The following is a 26,133-nucleotide window of genomic DNA, read 5'->3' on the forward strand; positions in this document are numbered from 1 at the left end:
ACAGGGGAAGAGGGTCTTACGTACTCTATTTGTGAGCATCCACAGTACAGCCACTCTTTATTTCATCCAATTACTGGCGAGCAATGGTGGCAACAGTGGCATTGCCAACCATGGAGGCAGGAGCTGCCACAGACAAGGCTCTTGGAGGAAGGCACACAGATTGAGAGTAACTTTGGTTTAAGGCTCTGGAGGTTTGTGGGAATCCTCTTGGAAGCACAGACCCCATGAACACTTAAGGTTTGCAGGCTGTCCACAGAGTAGGGACACAGAACAAGCACTTCCTAAATCTATCTCAAATACACGATTAAAACAGACATGAAATGATCCTTATTGCATATAAGCCACTTAGGCCTAAAAGTTCTGAATTTGTTCATCATTATGCTTGCAAATCACATTTTTGATCAAAATCTCCCAATGCATTCAATGTTCTCCCAACTGCCATCTTGACAAATCATAGTATTCTCATCCTTCAACATTATAGATTCGTGTTCTGCAAGGCATGCTCCCTGCTCCATGGAAGGAAGCTCCAGGGTAACACAAGAAGGCTCCATTGAAGGCTTTCTCTTCAGACCCTCAGAGACCAAGGTTTACAATTTTCTGGCACAGGAGTATCACACTAGGAAGGAAAGAGAGAAAACTCACTGCAGGGTCTCCCCAGAGCAAGGGATATAATGCCCCTTTCACCTCCTCTGACATACCTCCTCCCACCACTGCCAACCACCATTCCAAGACCAAGCACCACTCTGTGGTGGCAGCTACCGGGGCTGCCCCCAGGGAAGGGCCCCTTCATGTCCTAGTCATTGGCTTATTCCTGTTGCGCACTTCCTGTGCGGCAGGCTCTGGACAGAAGAGGAGACCAGGCAGACATGGTCCCTTCCCACATGGGACGCAGAGTCCTTTAAAAGCACTGCTGCTTGATGCAGTCAGCTGTCATGCTAATCTGCTGCAGGGATTTTAAATCACTGGCGTGTTGTGACATAGCAATGGAGCTTGGATTAGAATCTTTGCTTTAGGTCTGGGGACTCGGAGGGGCTTGTTAAATCATCGAGCTCTGCATCAGATGGTTTCAAGGAGTGAATTCTGCAATCTGTGCAAGTTTAATAGGAGCCAGGCAGCAACCCTCCTGTCAGGGACTAGGTTTTGGGGGACTGTCTGCATGAAGGCCACGCAGGGAAGGTTCTGGGCTATGGTGCTACAGGGCTGTGGGCATCCTCCTGGGCTGAGACCCCCACACATGGTCTGTGTGCTTCTCACTCCATAGCTAAAGCTACTAGCAGACTTGGGCTAGCCTGACTGGGGACCCACCACTGCCTCATCCTCAATACTGAGGTCCTGGGGGCTCTATGTACCCTCCCCAATCCTGAAACACTTTGAGCCCATGAGTACCTATTTCACCTCTAAACCCAAAGGCCTATTACATTTTATATCAAATACGCAGGAGGAAATGCAGCTAGGTCTCAGGAAGAACTGGTTCTGCCAACTCAACAGAGGCTGCCTTGCAAAGGCAACGGCAGAGCTGAGTGTGTGTGCAGTGCTGGCTGGTTCTCGGGTCCAACATGGAAGGCCTGTCTCAGCATGACCATCCCTTGCCAGCCCCTTCTCACAGTGGCTGCCCAAAGGAATTCCATTTTGCTACATATAGCTCCAAGGTAGTCCCATTCACCACATATAACACAATCAGCTGGCTTCCTAGAAGGACCCAGGGCCCCTACTTGTCCTCAGCCCCGGCATGGCCCATAGTAATCACAGAACAAATATGAGCCAGCTAGTTCACTCAGCCCTTTTACCTCCTTTGCAAAGTAACTCTCGCAGCGTGTTTAACAAACAAGGGTCTCGAAAATGCCAGCAATGGGCTCTAAAGGCTAGGCACTTTGGGGGTTTTACCCATCACCCTTATGTTTGTGGCAAGTAATGAAATCTGTGGGGAAAACCACATGCAAGAGCACTTTTCCCCTATGGAGGCCCAGCGACCAGCTGCAGCTTTAAGGTGTCTCTTGTTATTCTTCAAGTTTGAAGAAGTGCTTCGCTGCATAGAAATGTGGGGGAGGAGCGGAGGGAGATTGCTTCAGCCCAAGTCCACTTTCCTCCCTGCAGAACTGCCCCTGCAGTTCTCTGGCCAGGGCACTGCCCCTGACTGAGTGGGTGCACAGAGGCTCATACCAAGGTGGTGAACTTGTCCCCGCAGGCATTGCGGATCTTCTCCGGGGTGGCAGGGCTGTCTAGCCGGAAAGATTTCTTGGTATTACAATCGTTGTGCTGAGATCGAGCTGCACGGATAGCATCTTGGATGGCAAAGAAGATGGAGGAGGCCAGGAAAAGGGGCGGCTCCCCAACAGCCTGAAAGGACAGAGCACAGGACAGGACATCAGGCGGAGCGCCCGGGAGGGCTGGTGATTCCAGCAACTCCACCAGTGCTGGTAGGGCACCAAACCAGGCAGAAAGGCAATCAAAATGACCCAGCCAATGTCTCCACCTCCTTTGTATCTGTCCTTTAATTCTCTGTCATTTTCTCTGATGACACCATGCAAATAGAATTTTGGGTTAGAAGTTACACTGAATGACTATATTTTACAGACAAACAAGTCTGACATGAGTCTGTCATGTCACTTTCCTCACAGTTATAAGGCTGGGGGAATAAGCTAACTGCAACCCTCCCAACATTCTAGGCACCACACTTATGCTCACAGCATCTGCTGGAACAGAGACGTGATGACAGGCAGGAACTGAAACACTTTCTAGCACAGGCAGGTTTGTCCCCCAGAGTGTAAATTAGAGGCCTCCTGTATCAGGAGCACTATGGACACTTGTGAAAAATGCATGTTGCAAGGCCCGACCCCAGATCTACTGAATCCTCATTTCTAAGGTGGGGCCCCTGAGCTGTCTTTGTGTCTGAGCCCTGGTGACACCCAGCAAGCTGAAGTGTGGAAGCCAGTGGCAAAGATCCCACAGCATAGTCACCATGAGATGAGCGGATGTGTGTGTTGCGCAGACTACAAGTGACTACTTGTCTTCCTTCTAGCAACCCGCTTTGTTCACGTTCAACCCTTGTTTTCATACGTATTGGGGACAGGAAGGAAATGGAACACAAATATAATCCTACAGGTAGGCTGAGCAAGTCTTAAGGTGGTGGCAGTGAAGAAGGTGAACCGCAGTGAGGGCGACAGGGTGCTGTGCTGAAAGCACACCTAGGACCAAGCGTCAGGGAAGACGCCTGAGACACGGCAGAGGTCAGGGTCTGCCCCGCAGGACTGAGTTAAGAAATCCCTCTGAGAGCACCCAAAGGAGAGCCTTTCAGCCACATGGAAACGCTGGTGTCCTGAACCCACCTGGTTCCCGGGCAGGCTGCCTACCATGTTCCCCTAGGCCCACATTGAGCCCTCTCTTCTCTTCCAGACAGGCCCCCAGAACCCACATGGCTGGTGGATGGAGCCCCCTTCACCCTCCACAGCCTCCCACGGAGCAGACCAGAAGGCAGTTCGGGCCCAGGGCAGTGGTACCTTGGATGCATAGATGGCCTTCTTGTTGGGGCAATCCCGGAGCAGGGACACCCGGAACTCAGTGGGGATGCTGCCAAATGCAGGAATCTTGTAGGTGCCGGGGCCACGGGTGAGCAGGCTCCCCTCAGGGGAGTAGTGCAGCTCCTCCAGGGTGAAGAGGCCAAGGCCCTGGACAAATGCCCCTTCCACCTGCAGGGTGGATGGAGACCATGGTTACCCTGCCCTCCTCCACCACAGACGGGCACTGCTTCCCACAACGGGCACCAACCCCTACCTGGATGTCTCCACCGCATCTCTGACCCCTGCCTGGCCAATAACCCATCTGGTCTCTCTCCAGGCATTGAAGGCAGCAAAACAAAGGCATAAACAGGGAAGGCAGCTTCAGGCCTGGTGAGCCATTCCAGAAGGGCCAAGTGCAGGAATGTAATTCCCCATTAAAACCTGCTGCAGGGTAGGTGGAGTGTCCCTCCACGTTGCCCCTGGAGAAACGGGATCCCCCCCAGGTGAGAAGCAAGCTAAGGGCTAAGAGTCATGGGGGTTCCACCTGGGTGCTGACCAGGACTGCACTTCTGAGCAGCCCCACAAAAAAGGAAGAATTTTGAAGATAGTAGATTCCAGTCCTTGAACCCCCAACCCGCCTGCCGTCTGGGTGGAAGAGGTCACAGATCTCTTTCAGAGATGCCTGCTGGTCCACACCTGCCATGCCATGCCTGCTGGTCCACCCATGATATGTGGGCCACAGGGCAACAAGCACACTCAGAGGGGAGGCCAGTGCCCAGGCGTCCCTGTGTCGCAGGTGTAGCTCCGCATCTGCCCATTGCAGCCCTTCCCCCAAATGGTGGCTGAATGAACCAACGGACAGAGCGACAAAGGGCTGTTGTCCACATAATGGTCACCTTCCAGCGGATGCTCAGCCTCCATGGAGTCCTCAGTTCCTCCCTCCGTCTCCTCCTGTACCACCTGCTCTGCCTAACAATCTCCTATTTTCCAAATGACTTTCTTTGGTCCAGCCCTTTACTCCTCCTGCTCACACCCATGTCTTCCCCCCACTGCCCTTCACCACCCCAGGTTGGGCTGATTTACTTCCTAGAGCACAAAGGCTGACCCGGGTAGAAGAGGACTAGTGAGAAAACTTCTGACTTCAGACGCCCCTGTCTGGCCATACACCCCAAATTCAGTCTCTGTTCCCCACTCTGCTCCCTCTCACGCTGAGCTCATCATCGTGTCCTGGAGGTCTGTATGCATGCCCTTCCACGCTAGCCCGCACTGACTGGTCTTTTCCCTGGCGAGCAGGATGGGTTCTCGTCTGTCTAAGTCCCCCTCCAAGGGACACTCACTTGGTACCACATTCAGGTCTGCTTAACAGTGACATGGGGCCAGAAGCTGTGGCTGGTGGCCCTCAGGGAGGGATGGGGCACTAGTCCATCACCACTCTGGATGCCCATGAGCCTCACCTGTCCAATATCGATGGCAGGGTTCAGACTGGTCCCAACGTCCATGACGATGTCTGTGCGGAGGTTCTGAAGTGGACAACACAAGAGAGTTTGTGAAGAAAGGGGTGGGTAGAATGGCAGCCGGGTCTTGGTGACTCTTCGACTACTTTATGCCAACCAAAACAGTACTTCACTGTGGAGCAGCCAGAGCCATTCAGGCAGGCTCATGCGTGCTCCCTCCAAGTCCCCACCACCGTCACTACTGGAGTCTGCCATCTTAGCAGCTGGGAAGGGTAGGGAGCAGCAGAGCTCCCCGTCATTGGAAATAGCCCCCCACCCCATGTGAGTAGCAAGGCCAGATTCAAACCTCAGTCTAAAAAGATAGTGTAGGGTCTCCCTGGTGGCACAGAGATTAGAGACAGCACTATCAAGCTATCACCAGCCACTGCAGCATGAGTTCGATCCCCAGCTGGCTAGGGAGCTAACCCACATGGCTCAGCAGTCCTCTCCTGTCTTGTCCACTGCTCCCCTCAGCAGTGTATTTCAGTAGATCTGCCTGTTAGACTCCCCACTCTCTGGTGAATGCTCTCACCACCCCCACCACCCCCCCACACACACCTCTGGCTTATACCCCAGTTCTTGTATGCATAAATAAATCTTAAAAAAAAAGATAGTGTAAAGAAGGGGCACCTCTCTGCCTGGGCTGAGCCCAACCCACCCCCTGTTTTTGTAGGACCTGCAGTTAATAATGACTTTACCTTCTAAATAACCGGGGAAAAAAAGAATATGTTGTAACCAGTGAAAATTAATGAAATTTGCTTTAAGTGTGCACAAATAAACAGTGTTTTACTGGAACACAGTCACACTCACTTTTGCTCACTTCTATCCTACAGTCTTTGGCTATTTTTGTGCTACAGTGATAGAGCTGAGTAGTTGAGGCAGAGTCTTTGTGGCCTCAGAAGCCTAAAATATCTGTTCTCTGGTACTTTCTAGGACATTTACTAAGCCCAAATGTAAGGCATTATTTTGCCCACTAGAAGGTCTGCCTCTATCAACTACTGGTATTATAATTCAGTTACTTCTCTTTTCTCTCCCCCTCCTCCTACCACTGAATTTTACAAACTTCTTACCTTATGATCTCCTGTTAAGCAGTCAATTTCCACCTCGGAACAAGCCACCCCATAGCTGAAGTAGTGGAAGGGATTCCCTGTGTTGGTTTCAAAGCTGTAGCCAAGGTTGGATGTTCTGGAGCAAAAGGAGAACATGCCCATGAATACTCCCCTTGCACACACGCACAGCTTGTTCCACAGAATCTAAACATACTAAAGATTTTTTTTCACTCAGTTGTTTTCCATGTGTTTCGAATATTTTGAACCTGTTAAAGAAACCCAGGTGTCGGCCACACGTCACCCCTTGTTGTCTAGCCGCCAGTGGTCCTGCTGCGAGTCCTTCTGTAAGCCGAGTCGTGCTTAGTGGCAGCAAGCTAGGCCTACATGACACAGAGGTGACAGATTTTCCTGGGCTCCCAAGGTATATGAAAGCCGCACTCCACGTCACTACTGAATCAGAATTCAAGGCCTTTAGACCGGAAGTCTTCACCTGTGCTGGCTCCCAGGAAGGTCGCACAAGTTTACCTGCTCACAGAAAGCTCTTCTTTCCCAAGGTGAAAGTTAACAAGATCAGTATCTCATGCCAGCCTGGTGGGTCTCCAAGCTGCCCCCTGCCTGCATCGGTCCTCATCACTGCCCTTCAGAAATGCTTTGAGGAAAGTAGAAGCAGATGCTTCCTTGTTCATTTTTTTCTTTTTCAATACCGAGTATCTTATACAATCTAATTTTGCATGAGTGTGTGTGTGTGTGTGTGTGTGTGTATGCAACCACCCAGAGCTTATTATACTCTGTATCTATGTTATTCTACATGTTACACAGAAAGAGCGTGAGCTGATATGACCAGAATCTGCATTGAAAAAAAATCAATATAATCCTGAGAGAAAAGGTCTCTCCCAGAAGAAATCACCATCTCCTCTGGCCTTTGACTTCACCATCTTCAGCCGGGTTCTTTATGTAACTCCAGTTTTATCAACTCCAAAAAAAAATGAGGTAGGAACTTAAGAGAACTTATGCACTAGCCTGTGTTTGTGTAGGTCAAGTGTTGCAGGGAGACTGGCAAACAGTCTATGTCCATGTATTTTTCTCACATGGGCTTATTAAGATGAATATTGTGTTATTTTCCCAATCCACTGCCTGTGAAAAAAAGGTATTTGTTAAATTTCCCTGAGCAAGCTAAAGCATCCTAGCTGACAGCAAAGATGATGGTATCTTTTTACAGCTTCCTGCAGCTACCAAATTTGCAAGTTGTGGAAAATAGGTGCTCTTTTCTAACTCTCACTCTAAATTCTTCTGAATTCTGCATTTTTTGACAAGACCACATGCTCCATCTTGACCCTCCTCTCACTCTTTGGAAGGAAAACCTCTGTAGAGAAATCTCCTGTCAGTACAAAGTGACCCAAAACCATAACTCAGAACTCGGGCCCCTGGTGCCCACAGGGGCACGCTGGGGGATAAATGGCAGGCATTTGCCGCCATGTGTCATAAATGAGGCTGCAGGGTCAGAGAGAAGCTCAGATGTCCCCACATGAAACAGTGCCCTGTGCAAGCAGAACTAGCACACGGGTCTTCTGACAGGGCAGCTCATGCTTTCGCCTCCTTGGCACCGAGTCTAGTGATCCCAAATTTTAAGACGTCTTTCATTTCAAATTAGTGTAAGTCCTATGACGAAAGAAGGATTGTGGTGAAATTGCTCTCTCCTGATCACAGGCTACAGAACTAAGTGTGGAGGACGCTGGGGGGTCAGGATGACAGCACCGTGAGACATAGGAGATGGGCTCCATACTTACTTGTAAAAGCCAGTAGCAGACAAGCTCACCGCATTCGTGTAGGCAGCTATGACCTGAGGAGAAGAAAGGGTCACCAGGAAGGCGTGAACATGGTTTCCAGAAACTCTGACCCAGCTCCAAGCTTTCAGGACCCTGTCCTCCTCATCGGGAAGTCAGTTCACTCTCCCTACTAGGGACTCAGGTGCACACCTCTCCTCACACCCTCACCCCCTGCACCACGTCCTCATCTCCAAAACCTGGAGTGTGACGGCCCCCTAGCTGGTCTCTGAGCCTCACCTCATCCTCCTGTCTTGTGTGTGGTCCTCTTAACACACCACGCCGCCCTGCCCTGGAGTGTCATACATCAATGCCGCTCAGGCCAATCCGAGTGTTGCCGCCCCACGGCCCCATGCCTCTGTGCCCTCACTGGGCTGGCTCCTCCCAGTGACCCCTCAAGCTCATCTCTGCAGCCGCCTGTCCTCTGTGATCACTCTCCACCCTGGCCAGCTGCCCTCCAGAGTGCACATCTGAGACTTAACATGTTAACTTTGTGCTTTATTTAAATGTTTCTATTAACAAAACCATCCACCCATCAAGCCGTCTATCTTATCTCCTTAACTACAGGATACGTTTTTGGTATGCCCAGCACTAGCCCAACACTAAGATTTAATTTGTTGTTGATGTGATTAGCATAATAATCATCATCAGCTACCCCTTTATCGTGTGCCAGATGCCACCGAGTACTTAGCATACATTATCTCACTAAAGAGTCAGTACAACCTTATACTATCAGTACTATTAGCACCCTGCAGATGAAAAAACTAAGGTTTAGAGAAAGATTTTCTCTAGGATCCTTATCATAAATACATGTATAGGGCCTCCCCGGTGGCGCAGCAGTTGAGCGCTGGGTTGCAAAGCTGCCCACAGCCTCTGCTGCGCCGGTTCGATCCCCGGCCGCCAGGAGGGTCCCACATGGTGCACAGACCTCTCCTGCCAACCACTGCTCCCCTCACCAGTGTATTCCATCAGTCTCCTGTTCTGCTCCCCGCTCTGGCTCTGGTGAATTCTCTCACCCTCCCGCGCTTCTGACTGTACCCAGTGCTTGTATAAATAAATAAATCTTTACAAAACAAATACATACATACATACATACATGTATATAGTCTATATAGTATAGTATACACACAGTATAGTATATACATATGTGTATATAGTATATACACATATATGCATACATGTATATAAATATATACGGTGGTAGAGTTGTAATGATTTGTTTTTCACTACAGTACAGACACCCAAGAGATTTGCTGCCTGTCATCTCCTGATCACACCCTTTAATAATGACCTTCATTGGAGTTTTTCAAATGCCAGACAATGTGGTCAGAGCTCAGGTCAACAGATTATAAAAGCTGTTGTTGAAAACATGAACCTTGCCAGGCAAACCCATGTTAAAATCCAAATGACCTGAATCCACCTGCATTCACTTGGTGTTCGTGTGTGGTATCTGAGCATGGGAAGGGAAGGAGAGGTCATGTGAAGCTTTGAAAAATAAGTGGTCAGAGAAGAATTACCTGTTTTCTGTGACTCCTCTATGGGGGGAGACTATACTGCATGAAGTTAGATTTTATGTGTTCCTATTGCACCTATTTGTCCCATTCCAATACCAGGGGTGGTGAAGAAGGGCTGCCACAGACCGAGCTCTGAGGGTTTCTGATATACTGGCCTCTGCTCCAGAAACAGAGAACTGGGTTTATTCTTGTTATGAGTGTTTGCTCTGTCACCCCTAAAAATCACAGGAGTAACATGAACTCTTGGGTTATATTTTCCTTCCCTCCTCACAGATGGAATCTCGGAGGACCCAGACTCCAGATCCAGTTAAGGGGAGAGACAGCTGGAAGAGGAGGAGGTTAAAGAAGACTGGGATCAGCGAGGTGTGTGTCCCCAGTGAGCCAAGACTTTGCAGTGAAGCATATGCAACAGTCACCCCATCTTCTCAGGCTCAGAGCAGTCAACTCCCCAATTCCCACAAGACTGTCAAGATCCTGGAACAAAAAATTTCCTCAAAATGGGGACCTCCCTGGTGGCGCAAGGGGTTAAGACACAGCACTATGAAGCTATCTGCAGCCACTGCAGCATGAGTTCGATCCCTGGCCAGGGAGCTACCCACATGGCGCAGCAGACCTCTCCTGACTCACCCACTGCTCCCCTCAGCAGTGTATTTCAGTAGATCTGCCAGTTTTGTTCCCCACTCTGTCTCTGTCTCTGTCTCACTCAACCCCCGCGTCTCTGGCCTGCACCCCAGCTCTTATATGCATAAATAAATAAATTTTTTAAAAAATGAAAAAGAAAAGTTTCCTCAAAATGAATTTGAAAACTCCTTAAAACTTTTTCTCAGCTATAAAAGCCAGAGAAAGGGACAGAGCTAAGGTGGAATCATACAGCCACCTCAGCTGCTCTCTGCCTGTGACTAGGTCATCATCTCCCGCTCCGACTCAGAGTACAGGCAGAGGCCCTGCTCTACATTTCTCTCTCATTTACAGAAGCAACTTGGATCCACTCAGACTTACCCAGTCTTTCCAGGAGCCACTAGGATTCTTTTTCTTGAAGGGTTCCAGTCTTTTCAGGATCGTCTGACAAGCTTCCTAAAGAAGACATCCCACACATACCAGACACATCAATCCTCTGCAACTCCTCCAGGTAAAACCCCGAGAGACTCAGCAAGGCCAGCTCCACTGGTGCTGTGCTCAGGTGCCACTCCAGGCTGGCCACCCTCTCAGGAATGACAGTCTAGGTTGGAAGCCACTGGACCTGGCCAAAGAGACCAGCTCTGGCCTTTGCTTGGAGACCACTTCCTGGCCCGTGCGTGGGCTAACAAGGGTGATATGTCTGAGGGTCGCCCAAGGAGGTGGCTTCTCCCATTAAACTTGTGATTACAGCCCAACATGGGAGGAGAAGCATGTGACCCCATAATCAGATTCCAGACTCAGTTCCATTGTCTCATGGCCAGTTCAAGTCCACTGTCCTGTGACCAGTGAAACACAAGGGAGGATGTCTTCCCAGAATGCCCTGTGTGCCTCCAGCACTTGTCCCTTCCTGCTCTTGTCCTCCTGGCCTTGACGGAAGTGACTATTCTTAGGCCTGTTTTTTGGCTTTGCATTTGGAGAAACAGGATTCCCCTGGGTAACGCAGCTGAAGACAAGGCTATCATCAAATGGTTCCTGTAAGGAGACATTCTAGCTCCCACCCAGGGACCTCTGGCCCCACCTCCCAAGTCTCCTTACATAGACAGCCTGGCCGTTGATGTCCGCGCTGACGGAGGCAGCTGTGGGAGAGGTGTTGGGCACGGTGTTAGTGCTTGTCTCACTGATGAAAATATCAGAAGTGGGGATGTGCAGAGCTTTGCTAGCCACCTGAGGAAAGAGACACTATCACCCTCGAGGACAGCAATTGGCAAGGGGTTCAGCTGCCTTCTCCCCAAGATAGGATTCAGGTTCACTGTTTACTGTTATAAGAAAACAATTTTGTAAACTATAATCCTGTTGAGACCGGATGTCTGAATTTGAAGCAGCACTTTGGAATAGTTTGGTTGGATAAGAGAAATTCACACTGCCAGTGATGACAAAAGTGCCTTTTAAAGCTAACTCTGAATTTGTAAAGAATCCACTTTGGCCAGTCCCATAGGCCAAGCAGGTATGCTGACTCTGTCCAGCTCGATCATGCTACCCCCACTGTGTGGGGGGAACGAAGTGACCTCAATGACCACCTGACCAACCCCTTTGCACAGATAAGGAAACTGAGGCCAAGGAGGGGTGGGAAAGATTTGCCCAAGGTGACGTGTGAGTGCACCATGGCACAGAGCCACGGCTGAAGGCTAGATATGCTTCTGCTTCTGGAATGTCCCGCCACTCAGTTTCTCATATCTTCTTCCCTCCTGCAGACACTGTGGGGCTGGAGAGAGACACCTTGTCTCTGGCTGCTCACCTGGATCATCTTGGTGTGGAGGCCCTGGCCCATCTCAGTGCCCCCGTGGGTCAGCAGCACAGAGCCATCTGTGTACACATGGATCAGGGCTCCGGCCTAAGGGAAGAGGTTAGCAGAGACAAAATTTGATAAATTCCAATTCAGTTCAAGACTTGAGCACCAGAGCCCAGGAAAAAGAAAAAGAGCAACAACATTTGGGATAGAAATCCTAGACAAAAATTAAAGCAGTATAAATCTCAAGATTTAATTATATAAAACTTCAATACTTTGCCAATTTTTTTTCTCTCTCTCCCATCCTCAAAGGAAGGTAGGTCAAATATCTTTGTCTTCTACTCTGCTACAGCAGAGAACCTGCTCCTGGTTCTACAACCAGGAGGGTAAGAACCAGCAGGTGATCCTAGACCTCCATGTCCATCCCGTAACGTTGGACAAATAGGAACATGCAAGATCAACTTCATTGAAACGGCAAAGAGCTCCTCCAGCCAGCTCTGTTACCAGTGACCAGCAGTTCCCCCTTGTGGCAAACAGAGGGGGAAAATGGATGTCATTTCAGCAGAAGTGGACAAAATTATACAAAGCAATTACCTGATTCAGAAAAGGAAGTGTGAAGCTTATTCCAAACTTGGTAGGAATTATGCTCAATCCTCTCTTTTTCCAACAATTCTCCCTGGAGGAAAAGGAACATTCTTATAGGAGCTTTTTGGCCATATTTAGGACAGCTTAGACATATTTCCAGCCAGTATCTTTATAAACTCAGAATAAGGCATCCTGGCAGCTTCCCATATAGTTGTCATAACTGAGTTGTGTCCCGTTGTGTAAGCAAAATGAGAAAGGGGAGAATTTGGGTTCTGGGTCATCCAGTGCAGCTGGAACAGGGCCCAACCCTGAGAGGCTGCACTTGAACATCTGTCTCTCCTTCCCTGAATGAAATTTGGATTCCACTCTATTCTGGGTTGGCGTGACCAGGTGACATTGCACTGGGGACATCCCAGGGAGGAGTGGTGGTCATTCACCCAGGGAGAATGACAACACCCTGGGCATCTTATTTGGTTATCTGAGCAGCTCTGAGAAGACAGAACCACAGAATTATCCCTGCTTTGCAGATGATGACACTGAGGCCCAAGGATAGAGGTACTGCCAAGGTCACCTTAGACAGGCAGAGGTAGGCTCATCCCATGTGCTCTTAGTCCTGGCAGCTGTTCTCCAGAACATGAAGTGCCCAGAAGACAGACAAATGTGTGAAGATGAACCTTGCTGTCGGGCTCTGATGCAGAGTACAGGCTGTAGGCCCCCCAGACGCCCAACTAAAGATCATGTCATCTCTTAAAGAGATGGTGGCTGCTGATGGTTTGGCAAATTCAGCAGCCTCATAGGTTATGCTTTAAATGATTAGCTTTGTCTTTTGAGTTGAGCAATAAGACTGTAGATTATGAAAAGCAAGGCGCTATCAGAACGCCATCCTTGGGCACTTACTTGTTGAACTTCTCCACCTCGCTCCTCCGAGCCTGATACTGAGAATTCGCCAGGCATTCATCCCAGCACCTGAGCAAGGTGAACCCCTCAAGCTTCTGGTTGAAGTGAGTCACGTCCCCTTCTTTGTACATGTTCTTCCTCCGCACCTTCCCAAGAAGAGAGACACTGAGGCATTGCAGGTGACGAGAGACAAGGGGTATGAGAGGCATAAACTAAAGTTAAGCTTTCAGCCCCCCAACAGCACTTGCCTGTCCTCAGCTTTTGCCCCAGGAGGGAGATACCCAAGATACAAGCCCCCTGGCCCCTCCAAGTGGGCTGAGCCGCTCTGACTTGTGCCAGCTTACTTCCTCTGCAGGCAGCCCACAGGTCTCTGCGACTTCAGACATCCAATACTCAGCGATGAGCATCCCCTGCGGGCCCCCAAAGCCCCGGAAGGCAGTGTTGGAAGGCAGGTTGGTCTTGCACAGCCGCCCAGTGCCCCGGATGTTGGGGATTTTATAGCAGTTGTCCATGTGGAACAGAGCACGTTCCATGATCTGAAACATAGGAAATCAAAGTGGGAGAGGAAAGTATTGATTTCATGGGTGTCTCCAAAAATGGATTTCAGGGGCTACCCTCTCCACCCCACCCTCCAGCTTTCCCAGTCCACTGACAACTGCTCTTCCTCAGGTCAAAACAATTCCTCCCTGACCTATCATAATGGCCTCCTTACTACACACCCAGCCTTCCAGATAATTTGGGGTGATGGAAATGTTAAAACATTAGATCGTGATCACAGTGGCATGACACTTGAAGTTCAGTGAAAAACATAAAATGATATACTTCAAGTAGATGGACTTTGATCTGTAAACTATACATCAGTGAAATTGTTTTAAAGAGTAAACTTATTTAAAGTCAACATCGCAGAAGTGTGTAATATAGAAAATGACAGTGGTGCGCCTTTAATCCCATCCAATCCCTGCCAAGTATGTGTTCTTTCCGAGTTTTCCCATCACATATCATCACACTCCCACACGCACACGCACACATTTACATGACACACACACCATACCTCCAAACCCTGCATAAAGCTGGGTAACTAAATTTTTACTTGCTGTGCAAAACTCAATTTTATTTTGCTTGCTTGCCAAAATATCTCAAGCAAAAAGGATGCATTTCTAATCAGAAGTAATATGATGATCTCTGGGCTTTGGAGATTAACCCAGGGTGGAGAACCTGAAGGTACAAGCCAATTAGGAGGCAATTGACAAGAGCTGTGGACGCCTGTGCTTGCGTGTGTGGATGGCAGAGGGGCATGCCTGTGACCTCCCAGCCACCCCTGGGATGTAGTGGGCAGGTCCGGCTTACACTCTCGGACAGATCTATGGTGTTCCCGGCATTGCTGTAGTGTTCCACCTCCAAGGCCACAACCTTCCCTGTCTTCATGAAGCCAACCTGATAAAAAAAAAAGAGAGAGATTTCTCAGCAGCCCTCTTTCTCTGACTAGCTCTAACTCTCCCCTTCCATTTTCTACCTGGAGGAAATGGAAAGATCAAGAACAGACAATGAAGAAAAGGTATCACAGGACCAAGGGATCACAGGACCAAGGGATCTCAGGACCAAGGGATCACAGGACCAAGGGATCTCAGGACCAAGATGGTAAGAAAGAGAAGAGCTAACATCTCCCCAGTGACAGCCCTTGGCTTCTCAACCTCCCCACAGAACCCCTTCCTTACACCTGCTCCCAGCTTCCACCTTCACCAGCAGGAGAAAGGAGAACATTGGTCAAGAGAGGCCAGGAGAAGAGAGCTGGGAAGAGAAACAGGGAGAGTATCGGAGACTCTACTCACAGATTTTTTTGATCAGCAAATAATACAGTTACATTCTGCACCCACATGAGGGGCTTCAACATCCTAAACCTTATGTAATCATCAAAACAAACCCTTATAGGCCAATTACAAGTAAGGAAACTGGGACCTGAAAAGACCAAGTTACTTTCTTGGAGCCCACAAGGATTTGGGAATGAGAGACATACAATCCCTTTGGGAGGTCAAGCATGAAACACAGTCAGGAGAGGTCAAAGGGGAGATGTGCCAAAGCAGCCAGGGAGACAGGAAATGGACACACAATCCGAACAGGAAGCGGTTATCCCAAGATGCCCAGAAAAGGGATTGTCCCACAGGGAGATCGTCTGGCAGAGCTGGTGCCTGTCCTAACAATTCATGCCTGTCCAGGCTCTGGGAAGTTTTATTAAGCAATTCTTCTGATGTTTACGTCAGGCTGTGAACACAGTAACAGGAGCCATCCTATAGGCTGAATTGGCCCCAGATCTGCTGACAAATATTGTTTCTGAGCCGGATTAGACAAGGATGAGATCATGACCACAGTCAAATCAGACAAGGCGTGGCCATCATTCTGTGACATCACTCGGGAGGCGGCCTGCCAGCTGCCCCTTCTGTTTTGCTGTTGGCCCATTTGAATTTCTGCAGGTAGTCTTGGGAAAAGTCAGGACATCTGGATCTTTGTCCCAGGTTTCCTCAGTGAGATGCCCGCCCTGCACAGTCCCCTGATATCTAGAACCTTGTATCTGGCCAAGAAGGGATGCCTGCCGCCAGTTATCAGCATGTCCTCATCACGGTCCAGCATGCAGCGCACGGGGCGGCCAGTCCTGAGGGAGACACAGAGGTAAGAAAGCTGGGAGTTTAGAGAGCATCCCAGCTCTGTCAGGCTCAGGAATGAAAGCTGCAAGGACACCTCCTTCTCCACCCACACACCGAGCAGCCCCAACCTGCCCTGCTCCACTGTCTAGTGGGTCCACCTGTGAGGTGTGGCCTTGCCTTTAGGGGCCTCAGTGTCGGGTAGGGGAGATAAAACATTGACACAAACATGAGAGCACAAAGAACCAGGTGATGTTACCCTTACCCCCATGCCAAAGAGATCTAAAATCAGAGGCCAGAGAAAATTCAAAGCAACAGGAATCTACTTCCCAAAGCGGGGAATCGAGAAGGCCTCCTTGGCAGAGACCACCTATTCTTCCCACAGCCCACTGGGAGGACTCACTTGTGTGCAGCCAGGGCCACAGCTGTGGACACCAGCGTGCTCCGGGACTCCTTCCCTCCAAAGCCTCCTCCCATTCTCTTTACTCGCACCACAATCCGATTTTCTGGAACCCCTAACAGGTTTGCAACAAACGTCTGTGGGCAAAAGAAAAAAAAAAAACTTGCACTGAATGAGTCATCTGGGCCCTCTTCGGGCCTGACTTGGAGCCTGCCCAACACACACAGCCTAAGTGCAGCTGTGAATTCTGAAATGCCCTGATTTGAGAATACACACACACCCCCATCCAGCCCTGGGTAGTGGTCCTGGAGCTAGCGCTCACCAGTCAATGCAGGTTGAATTTAGACACTGTTTTTAACCAGAGGGACAAGCAGCAGGTCACAGCACAATTTCAGAGCCAAAACTCATTTCATCTGGCCAGGAGCTGGAAGGTCATGTGAGTGGGGCCAACTGCCATAAACGTTAGCAACCACTCTCCCATTACAGACAGTAGAGAAATGGGGAATCTTCGAGCTGCTAGAGATAATTTAGTGGTCCCTGTGACGATCGATTAGTCCAACCCCTTCAATTTACAGGTGAGGACACTGAAGCCAGGTATGATTTGATCAAGGCCATAGAGCACCAGACTGAAGGAAGCTAGCACTCACTTGGCTCTGACCAAGTGTCAACACTCAGCTCATTACCACCACCTCACCAGGTACGAGCTTATAGATAGGACACGGGGGCTAAGATGGTCTGACTCCAGGACTACAACCCTCAGATCACCTCTGGATAAGCCCAGATCTCCCTCTTCCCATTTCCCACACCACCATTCCTGTCTTGCCATGACCTTCCTCGTGCTCCACAGGACACTTGCCTGGGTCTTTGTGGGGTTCTGTGTAGACACAAAGAGTTCCATCTCCCCTGACTCTCTTTTTGGGACGGCAATGCTGCAGTGAGTCTCCAGGTAGAAGTGTTCTTGGCCACCGATGTACAGCTCACCTGGGAAAGTGGTAAGACCCCCACAGTGATCCCCTGCTCAGAGAGGTCAAGGTGGCTTTAAGGAGAGAGTATAGTAGCCCATGCCCTGCATAGAAACCACTGCTGTCAAGGAACCCAGTGGTTCTCCAAGTGGGCTAAGAAGTGACTCTCATTCTTAGCTATCTGAACCACCACTCCTACTACCCCAATAAAGAAACCAGAACAACACTGACTGCATCAGGTATGAAGTTCTCTTTGCACTGCAACCAGTAGAAATCAAAGATTTTCAAACTATCATTGTAAAATGTTAGAAAAAGTAAGAAGGAATTAGCAGATGTGATTTGCAAGCTGAAAACAAGAGAATCTTCCAGAAGCTACCAGACCTGTTGGAGGGACTTAGTAACTTAGTGATGTACAAAATCTTCGTCCTGGGGTGAGAGCTATGCACCTATTTTCACACTGAGATGGGAAGCAGAGAAGGGAGGAGGGGACAGAGCACTAGCTGAGGACAAGTGAGGACTGAGACCTATGGGGAAGCCAGGAGTTTGTATGATTAGAGGCCGGCAGACCCAAGGCCCACTGACTGTGGCCATTATCTTCCCTAGAGTCTCCCAAATCCAACAAACTATCTTCTCCCTAGAATTACTTAGGTATTTAGAGCCTAGAGACGGTGAGTAGAGACTGAAATGCCTGAAGTTCTTTCCCAGTCAGCCATGTATTATTCTGTTATCCTCTGTCAGGAAATCATTTTCCTGCCCGGGACTCAAGATATGGCTCTTGAATTTCATTCACAAACCAGGGCCACCCCATGCGCACTGCAGCATGGTGCAGCTGTACCTGAAACAATGTTATCTGCTTCTGAAAATCCCTTCTTGAGGTCCCCTTTTTCAATCTTCAGCTCGGATCCATAGAAGGAGTTGTTTTTTATAGCATCCTGAGGGTCAAAAAGAAGCTTCAATGACTTGGCTTTGGCAGGAGGCAGGGGAAGGTGATTTCCAATGGGGGGGAAGAGAAGCTCTTGGAATTGTTGTCTCTTTGCACATGCATCTCTTTAAGCTTAGACTTAAAGGAAGCTCATATGTAGCCAGAGTGTCCTATTCCTCCATTTCCCCAGATATAGGTGGACAACCCTGGATTTGAAGAAAAGCAAAGTCCTCCAGGAACAAAATGGAACTGAAAAAATGGGAGGCAAAATTCAATCTGGCTGTTAGAGGTCTGAATCCAGGATCACGATGGGGGAGATTTCATAGGACCACACATCTATCTGGAGATTTAAACATCTATCTGGTCAAATCCCACCTGCTGTTCTAATCTCACATAAAGTTGGCTTCAGGGACAGAGAGCTCACCCCTCTCTCAGCCCATTCTCAATTACCTCCATTGTGATGATAGCTGGGAGATCTTCATAGGTGATTTTTACCCCTAGAGCAGCTCTCTGTGCATGTTCTGGGGTGTCAGCAACCACAGCACCAATGATGTGCCCCACACAAGTCACCTAGGAACAGAGCCAAACCGTTAAAGCACATAACATGTTCCTCATGAAGCAGGTTATTTTGTTGTTCAAAACAGGCAAAGGAAGTCCTGTCCCAATTATTTCCCATTAAGGCACATTTTAGGAGAGCCCTGGGGTCTTTGCATTTCCTTATCCTACTATTTTGGATTATGTACTTCTTCATAAGTATTTAGAATCAGCAGAAATGGAGTATAACTTGGAGATCACAAACTTGTTTCATCTCAGGAGCCAATGCTGATGATTTAATGGCAGCCTGTTGAGAAAATGCCCAGGATACACTGTGGTGATTGATTAGTGATGTCTGCCATGAACAGCAGAATGGGAGTTTTGGCACCTTGAACAACATCTGTCACTCGGATCTGCTCCAACACCCGTCCTTCATATGAAGAGATGGAGACCCAGACAGCAAGGTCACAATTGGCTAATTCCTAGATCATGACTACAGTCTGAGACTCTAATAGCCATTTTTATTTACTTTCCACCACCTCACTGTCCTATCTTCTCTTTTCCGAAGTATACCTGAAGCTTCTCAAAGATGGCAATATGTCTTATATTTCATTGGATGCCCAAAAATAGCTTCCAAATGCTAGTTCTGAGCCTTGCTCATGAACCAGTGTTTTTGTGGTTGTTAGATCTATAGCATTAATGATGATTGTCTCATTTTTATTTAATAATTCAATTCTAATAAAAGCTTAATGGATTTTCTCCAGGGATATTTTTTTCCCAGCATCTCCCCACCACCCCCCACCCTGTCCTGCCTCAAATGAAAAGTCTTACTTATCAATTTGGAATATGAGGTTTCTGACAATAGGAAGCAATACTTAGCAGTTCTATCTCTGATAATTATCTCTTGAGGATCCAATCAAATTATTGACTTAATTAGTTCACGTAGTGGTTGATGAACCTGGCTGAGTCTCTCTAACCACAATTCTAACAATGCTTCTGGGAGCTCTAAAAGTCTGTGAGCATTTTGTTCTACCAAATACTCTTTCTTGTGGAGTCCTTGTGTCTCATGGTTATAATTTTTATTCTCTCCATCACTTTTACATCAGTAATAAAGTGAATTTGCCCTTCAGAAACTCCTACTCACCTCTATTTTGGAACACTGGACTTGTATTAAAATTATAAATTACTGTCTAAGAAATATCCAGTAAGAATATGGATTTTTATAGCAGCTGTATTGAATGTTTAGAAACTTTGTAATTTTGGCTGAACTCTATATACAGTTGAAATCAATAGAAGAAACTCCATGTAAGTGAATTATCAATGCACAGACTAGTAGTATTGTGACTTCTTTTCTCATTAGGTTGTGAATGTATTTTTATTTCCTTTTAATAAAGGATCTTAATCTTTTACCCTTAACACAATTATTAGTTCAAATATAATCTCCAGTCTTGTTTTAATGTCATTTGGCCTGGAGTCACTTTTTACTAGGAACAAACAACAGTCATCAATTAAATAAACAAGTAAACATTAAGTTAAAATTAAAAGTGCTACCAGGCAAATATATACCTTTACTGATTGCACTAAATCCTGGCCAATGGCACTATGGCCACAGTATGTGAAAATGCACAATTGTTCAAGATTAGGGATTTGGAGGAACAAACAGAAATCAAAACTTAAAAGTCTCACGCTACAATTGGGTGGTTGGAAAAGTCACGACGCATTTTTGCATAGAAAACAGAAAAAAAAAAATGTGTCATGACTTTTCCGACCACTGAATAACTTCATATAAAGAAAATTCAAGACATACCTCATCCTTCTCAAAGACTGATTCATCACCACAAATTCCAGTTTTTCTACTCCCAGGAATATCATCAGCAGAGAGAAAGCACTCAAATCCTGGCACCTTCTTAGCTTCTGACAAATCTATAGACCTGCAAGAAGGAGGGGGTGAGGGGCCAGGCCAGAAAGCTAGAGCAGAAGACATGCCAAGTCACCAGATTGAACAACCCTGTCCTCATTTTCACAGTTTTTCTTCTACTCGCATCCCTCTCTTATCTACATTCTGTCCTATGCTATCCTGTCCTACAAACAGTTAAGTGCTTACTATATGAAGGCTATGGGCCCAGTGTTGCTGAGGATACAAGATGAACAGGCCAGGCTCATGGACCTTGTATTAGGCCCTGCTCTGGTCTCCAAATCCAAGGGCATCCAATCATGGTGAACAGTGTCCATTCTGGAGAACTACAGCTAAAACCCACATCTCAGGTAACACCCAGCCAGAATCACAATGGTTTTAGGGTGAACCCCCACCTGTCCCTCTAGACTGAGAGGCATGGGATGAGCCCACTATCTGCATGTCTCCAGTGTCTTTCAGGGTGCTCCCTATACCCTCCTCCCCCAAGAGCATTTCTACACTCACTTGATCTTGGCATGAGCCCGGGTGCTGGTGACCATCCGGAGGGACAGCTCATTTTCATAGCAAGGAATGTCATCACAGTACACAGCCTCCCCAGTTGCCTGCAGGTTGGCAGCCAGGTGGGGCAGGGGCCGGCCCACCATATCTTCCTTAGACTGACCCTTGGGCACTTCCTGGAACAACACAGTGGCCAGTCAGGCTGAGTTGCCAAGGACACAGTTCCCCTAGGCCCAGGAAAAGCACGGAGAGTTTCTGCCCGCTGACAGTGCAAACATGAGGAGCAAGAACAGAGCAGGAATGGGTGTGAGGGGAGCAGGGGTGACAGAAACAGAAAGGTCCATAAGAAATGACTGAAGGGTGGTCATGTGTCACTGTGCACAGGAACAGAAGCGCAAAGAGAGGAAATGGAATGTCCATTCCCTGGGGAGCAGGTAAACAGACTGCTCACATCATGGAATACCATGCAACTATGAAAACACACTTTTGAAGAATTGAAATTAGAAGGAAAAACAGGACATAAAACATTATATGTGTCTGTGTGTGTCTCTGTGTGTAATGATTCAGATTCCACAGGAAAAAGCAGAAATATTAGAAATATATACACACCCATAGATGCATAAGGGAAAAAAAGCAAAAATATAATAATTTTTCTCTTGGAGGTAGGATTTAGATGATTTTTATTTTGTCCTTTATATTGTTCTTTTTATTTATTGAATGTTTTCTATATGCCAGGACCTATCTAAAATATTTTATAAACACACTTAATTCTCAAAGGATCTTATGAAACCGGGGCCACCATTATCCACATGTAGGTGAGTGTTATCAACTTGTCCAAGAGGCAAGGAAATTGTAAGAGGGTAAGGAAATCGTGGGTAAGGAAATCGTGGGTAAGGAAATCATGGGTAAGGAAATCATCCAAGGTTACACAGTAATAAAATAGTTTGGATTCAAGACCGGCAGGCAGGACCCAGAGTTTATGCCTTGGACCTTAACACTCCTGGACCATAACAGTCTGGGGTAGGGGTCCACACTGTGGCACAAGGGCCAAATCCGGCCTGCTTCCTGTTTTTATAAATAAAGTTTTGTTGGAACACAGCCACACACATTCACTCATGTACCATCTCTGGATGCTTTTGTCTATAATGACAGAGCTGAGGAGTTGCAACAGAGACTATATGGCCCACAAAACCTTATATGTTTATAGGAAAAGCTGACTCTTTAGTATTGATATTGATAGAAAATTATTGTTTTGTTTTTTTTTTAAGCCCAAGAGAACCCTTGGTTTTATACATTAGCCCCACAGCAGAGACAGAAAAGACAAAACGGGGAGGGGGAATTTCATTAAAGGGCAGATAGAGAGTAATCCCAAGATAGAAATTTAGGTGGCAAGGGGAAAATAACTTCATTGACATTAATATAGTGTCATTTTCTTCCTGAATATTCACGCATAATGGTAAGGAGCTGTAGCCATCTACATATAGTTGGGATTAGTCATTCAGCAGAGGTCAGCACCCTCTGATATGGCCTGCAAGCTCCCCTGACATTAGCCACACACCCACTGTACTCACTTGGAAAAGCTGGACATTGGTCGGAGGGTCTTTCTGAAAGAGTGAAGTAGCGCTGGCAAAGGTGGGGTCCAGTTTACCACACTTCTGCAGAGGCAAGATAACAGAGGGGATTAGGACTATTTCTATCCTTAATCCTATCCTTGATTTTTCCCAAGTGATGAAAGCATCATCTGTGTCTCTCTCCTCTTCATCTTATTCTCCTTCTAGTACTGGCTGTATCCATCTCAACAGCCCAGTGTGGCTCTGAGAGCTCACTGTACCTAATGGCCTCAGCTCCCATCCCACCTCCACTGCAGCCTGCACCTGAGTGGTTTATATTCCTCCAGCACCCCAACAGCTTCCCTCCTTCCCACACTGATGCCACCCCATTTTGTAGATCTTATAACTGAGACTTAGAGTCATGACCTATTCAAGTGTCCATGTGAGGCAATGACAAAGAACCCACTTCCCTGACTCCAAGTCCAAGGCTCTGCTTCACAGTTTGACTCCCATTTCTGGGTGGCTCCCTGGGCTCCCTCTGATCCCTGCTCCTCTGTCTTTAGATGTCCAGGGGAGAAGAGCATGTTTACCTCCTCGTCCATAGCACTCTCCCAAATTCCCAAACAAGAGTGCTGTGAAGAATGTTCCTTGCCCAGACCCCCACACTCACATCATCAGCATCCTGTTTGCCCAGCTTCTGAAGCACCGTCAGGTAGAACTTGAAGAAGAAGCTAACAGTGAGAGTGCGCCGGAAGTTCACCATGCCACCAGGGGCGTCGGGGGACAGATACAGCTCCTCCGCCAGGCCTGCACACACGTCCTCTAGCAACTGCTCATTCCAGAACCTGCCAGAGAGCAGAGAGCAGGTCACTGGAGAGCACCCCACAGCCCTCAGGACTGCTTGCATGCGGGGTCATGTTCAGGGCCTCAGAGTCATGTGAACCTCAAGTCAAAATTTGGCTTAGATACTTATAATTATGTGACTTACCTCCTTGAGAAGCTTGGCAAGTTACCTGGCCTCCCTAAGCCAAATGTTTAGAAGTAGAAACAGTAAGACAGACCACAAAGATAATGCATTCAATCTACTGAGTCCTTGTAATGAGCTAAGCAATGTCCTAAGTGCTTTATGTGAATCAACATTTTTAATATGAAATTAGAAGTGCAGTAGGGAAATTTTTATATTCATTTTACTGATGAAAAAACTGAGGCACGAAGATTAAATAATATGACCTATGTTACCCATTTGATTAGCATTAGAGCCAGGAATTGGAACCAAAGAGCCAAACCTCAAAGTTAAACTTTTCTATCCTATGCAGTTATTGCGAAGATTAAAAAGGATAGTGCCTGTGAACTGCCTGTTACCACTGCTGCTTTACAGTGGCCATAATAATGTGGGATGTATAGTAATAGTAGGAACTATAGTAACCACAACAATAGCAGTAGCAAAAGTACTCCTAGCAATAGTAATAATTGTAGCAGCAATGCTAGCAGAATATTAGCTGTGGCAGAAGCAGTAATAATAGAAGCAACAGTAATATAGCACTAAAAGCCAAAGTAATAATAGCAGTATCAGTAGAAGCAGTTGTGTTAGTAGTAGTAAAAGCACCAATAGTAGTAAAAGTAATAGCAGCAGTGATACTACTATTAATAGCAATAGTGGCAGCAGTAGCAGTAGTTATAGTGTTCATAGCAGTACTAGTAATAGTATTTGCAGTAGTAATAGCACTAATAGCAGTAGCAGGAAGAGTAGCCACAATAATAACCCTACAAGTAACACCAATAGCATCCAGTTGTAGTAGGATAGAGACAACAGGTAGCAATTGTAACAGCAGCAGTAGCCCAGCAGTAATACTCATCATTCAGGCAGAAATTGCAGCAGTGATAGTAGCCATAGCAATAGCAGCAGGAGCAGTAAAGATAGCAGCATAGTAATGAGTGCAGTAGTAACTGCAGAAGCAGCAGCAGTCACAGAAATAGTATTGTAATAGTGGTTGTATCTGGGGTAGTAGTAGCAATAGCAGTAGTAAAAGTAGTAGCTAGTAATAGTACAGCAGCTGTAATACTACTGGTAGTAAGCCTCCTGGTAGCAAGAGGAGAAGGACAAGGAGCAGCAACAGCAGCAGAGAGCAGCGAGAGCAGCAACAGAGGTATTAGCAGTAGCAGCAACAGTGAAGTGGTCATGGCAGGAGCAGCAGCCGCAGCCTCTGAATGCTGTTCTTGCTCTCACTTGGACAGCTGCTTCTCCGTGGTCTTACAGGCCGCGATGGTCCTGTCGGCCATCCCGCCATAGCACAGGGCCAGCTCCTCGACCTTTGTGCTTCCTGGCTGGAAAAGGACCCTCATGCCGCAGGTCACCTTGGCTATGTCGTCTTCCCTCCGGGAGGCCTGCTTGAATGCTGAGAAAAACTCACCCTGCAAGAGAACAGAAAGGCCCCGTCTTTATCATGGTTTGCAGTGTCTGCAGCTGGTGAAGCCGACCCAGGCATGGAGTGCGCAGTCACAGAAGATGGGGTGATGATCCCCTCGCAGCTTGGCAAGGAGGCCGGGTCAAAGACCCAGGCACCCCTGGCCAACTCACTCTCAGAAGAAGTGCCAGAGGACATTCTCAGAGCTAGGAAAGAGGACTTCTGCCCATTGACCAGAAAAACTGAAAGACAGGGACAAAGAGCTGGGTGCTTCCAGCCAAACAGCCAGGGGAAGAAAGGGGCTCACAGAAGCTCTTCAGAGACCCATGCTGGGCCCCCATGGGTCCGCCTGGAGGGTGGGTGTGGGCAGGACAGGGGTGGTACAGAGACCTCTCCTGGCCTGGCTGCTTTGCAAGCAGATACAATGAGATGTCAGTGGGTGTCTGAAAACACACCTCAACACTCAGCTTCCACAGCTGCTCACTGACCTCTCTCCCACCCCCCCAGGCTGGATAAGTTCACATGTGTATAGACTACAAAAAAACAAAGGAACAGGTGACACCAAACCGAAACAAACCCTGGAAATCTGACTACAGAACTGTGACTACCAGAGGGGGAAATAGGGTGTGGGAGCAAGGTAGGAGGGGCCCAACAGTCCAGGGAAAGACAATGGGTGCTCTGCTGGTGGGTGTGGTATGGCAACACACACCTGAAAGGTGCCTGTACCCCTAAATCATACAGTGCTGTAAACCAATGTTACCCCCCAAAATAATTTAATTTAAAGTCAAAAATAAATCTTGTTTCCTGAAAGAGTCACACTGTGGAACACGAGCTGCTTCTGTGCTCTGAAGGTTCCCGCTGGGTTCAATACCCGGTGGGCACTGAACTCTGAGTTTGAACTCAGTTCTGGAAAAGAGATTTCAGTTTCCAGGACGTGCCAGTCCACGGTGATGTCTGACTGGGGTGCCCGGAAATGTGAGTGCCAGGTGGTCAATTGCTCTCTCTTGAGAAGGCCTTCTAACGTCAAGTACTCAAATCTTTTGAGGTGA

General features: G+C 47.7%; 1 protein-coding gene across 1 annotated transcript in view; it reads right to left on the minus strand.

Annotated features, from left to right (window-relative positions):
• Nucleotides 1–565: 565 nt before the first annotated feature.
• Nucleotides 566–26,133, minus strand: part of XDH (xanthine dehydrogenase) — a gene marked incomplete at both ends in the record, with an annotated part of 49,809 nt that continues 24,241 nt past the window's right edge. Inside the window, 23 exons of the mRNA XM_084235834.1 lie at nucleotides 566–616; nucleotides 2,161–2,337; nucleotides 3,498–3,686; nucleotides 4,952–5,017; nucleotides 6,061–6,175; nucleotides 7,827–7,879; nucleotides 10,376–10,450; nucleotides 11,090–11,218; nucleotides 11,790–11,885; nucleotides 12,375–12,456; nucleotides 13,263–13,408; nucleotides 13,607–13,798; nucleotides 14,610–14,696; nucleotides 15,822–15,909; nucleotides 16,302–16,435; nucleotides 17,155–17,279; nucleotides 18,096–18,192; nucleotides 18,633–18,752; nucleotides 20,524–20,647; nucleotides 21,136–21,305; nucleotides 22,701–22,784; nucleotides 23,350–23,524; nucleotides 24,907–25,091. Of these exons, the coding sequence (XP_084091960.1) occupies nucleotides 566–616; nucleotides 2,161–2,337; nucleotides 3,498–3,686; nucleotides 4,952–5,017; nucleotides 6,061–6,175; nucleotides 7,827–7,879; nucleotides 10,376–10,450; nucleotides 11,090–11,218; nucleotides 11,790–11,885; nucleotides 12,375–12,456; nucleotides 13,263–13,408; nucleotides 13,607–13,798; nucleotides 14,610–14,696; nucleotides 15,822–15,909; nucleotides 16,302–16,435; nucleotides 17,155–17,279; nucleotides 18,096–18,192; nucleotides 18,633–18,752; nucleotides 20,524–20,647; nucleotides 21,136–21,305; nucleotides 22,701–22,784; nucleotides 23,350–23,524; nucleotides 24,907–25,091 (2,760 nt within the window). The remainder of the gene's footprint in view (nucleotides 617–2,160; nucleotides 2,338–3,497; nucleotides 3,687–4,951; nucleotides 5,018–6,060; nucleotides 6,176–7,826; nucleotides 7,880–10,375; nucleotides 10,451–11,089; nucleotides 11,219–11,789; nucleotides 11,886–12,374; nucleotides 12,457–13,262; nucleotides 13,409–13,606; nucleotides 13,799–14,609; nucleotides 14,697–15,821; nucleotides 15,910–16,301; nucleotides 16,436–17,154; nucleotides 17,280–18,095; nucleotides 18,193–18,632; nucleotides 18,753–20,523; nucleotides 20,648–21,135; nucleotides 21,306–22,700; nucleotides 22,785–23,349; nucleotides 23,525–24,906; nucleotides 25,092–26,133) is intronic.

Source organism: Talpa europaea (genome assembly GCF_964194135.1).
Source record: "Talpa europaea genome assembly, chromosome: 6".
Lineage (NCBI taxonomy): Eukaryota > Metazoa > Chordata > Mammalia > Eulipotyphla > Talpidae > Talpa > Talpa europaea.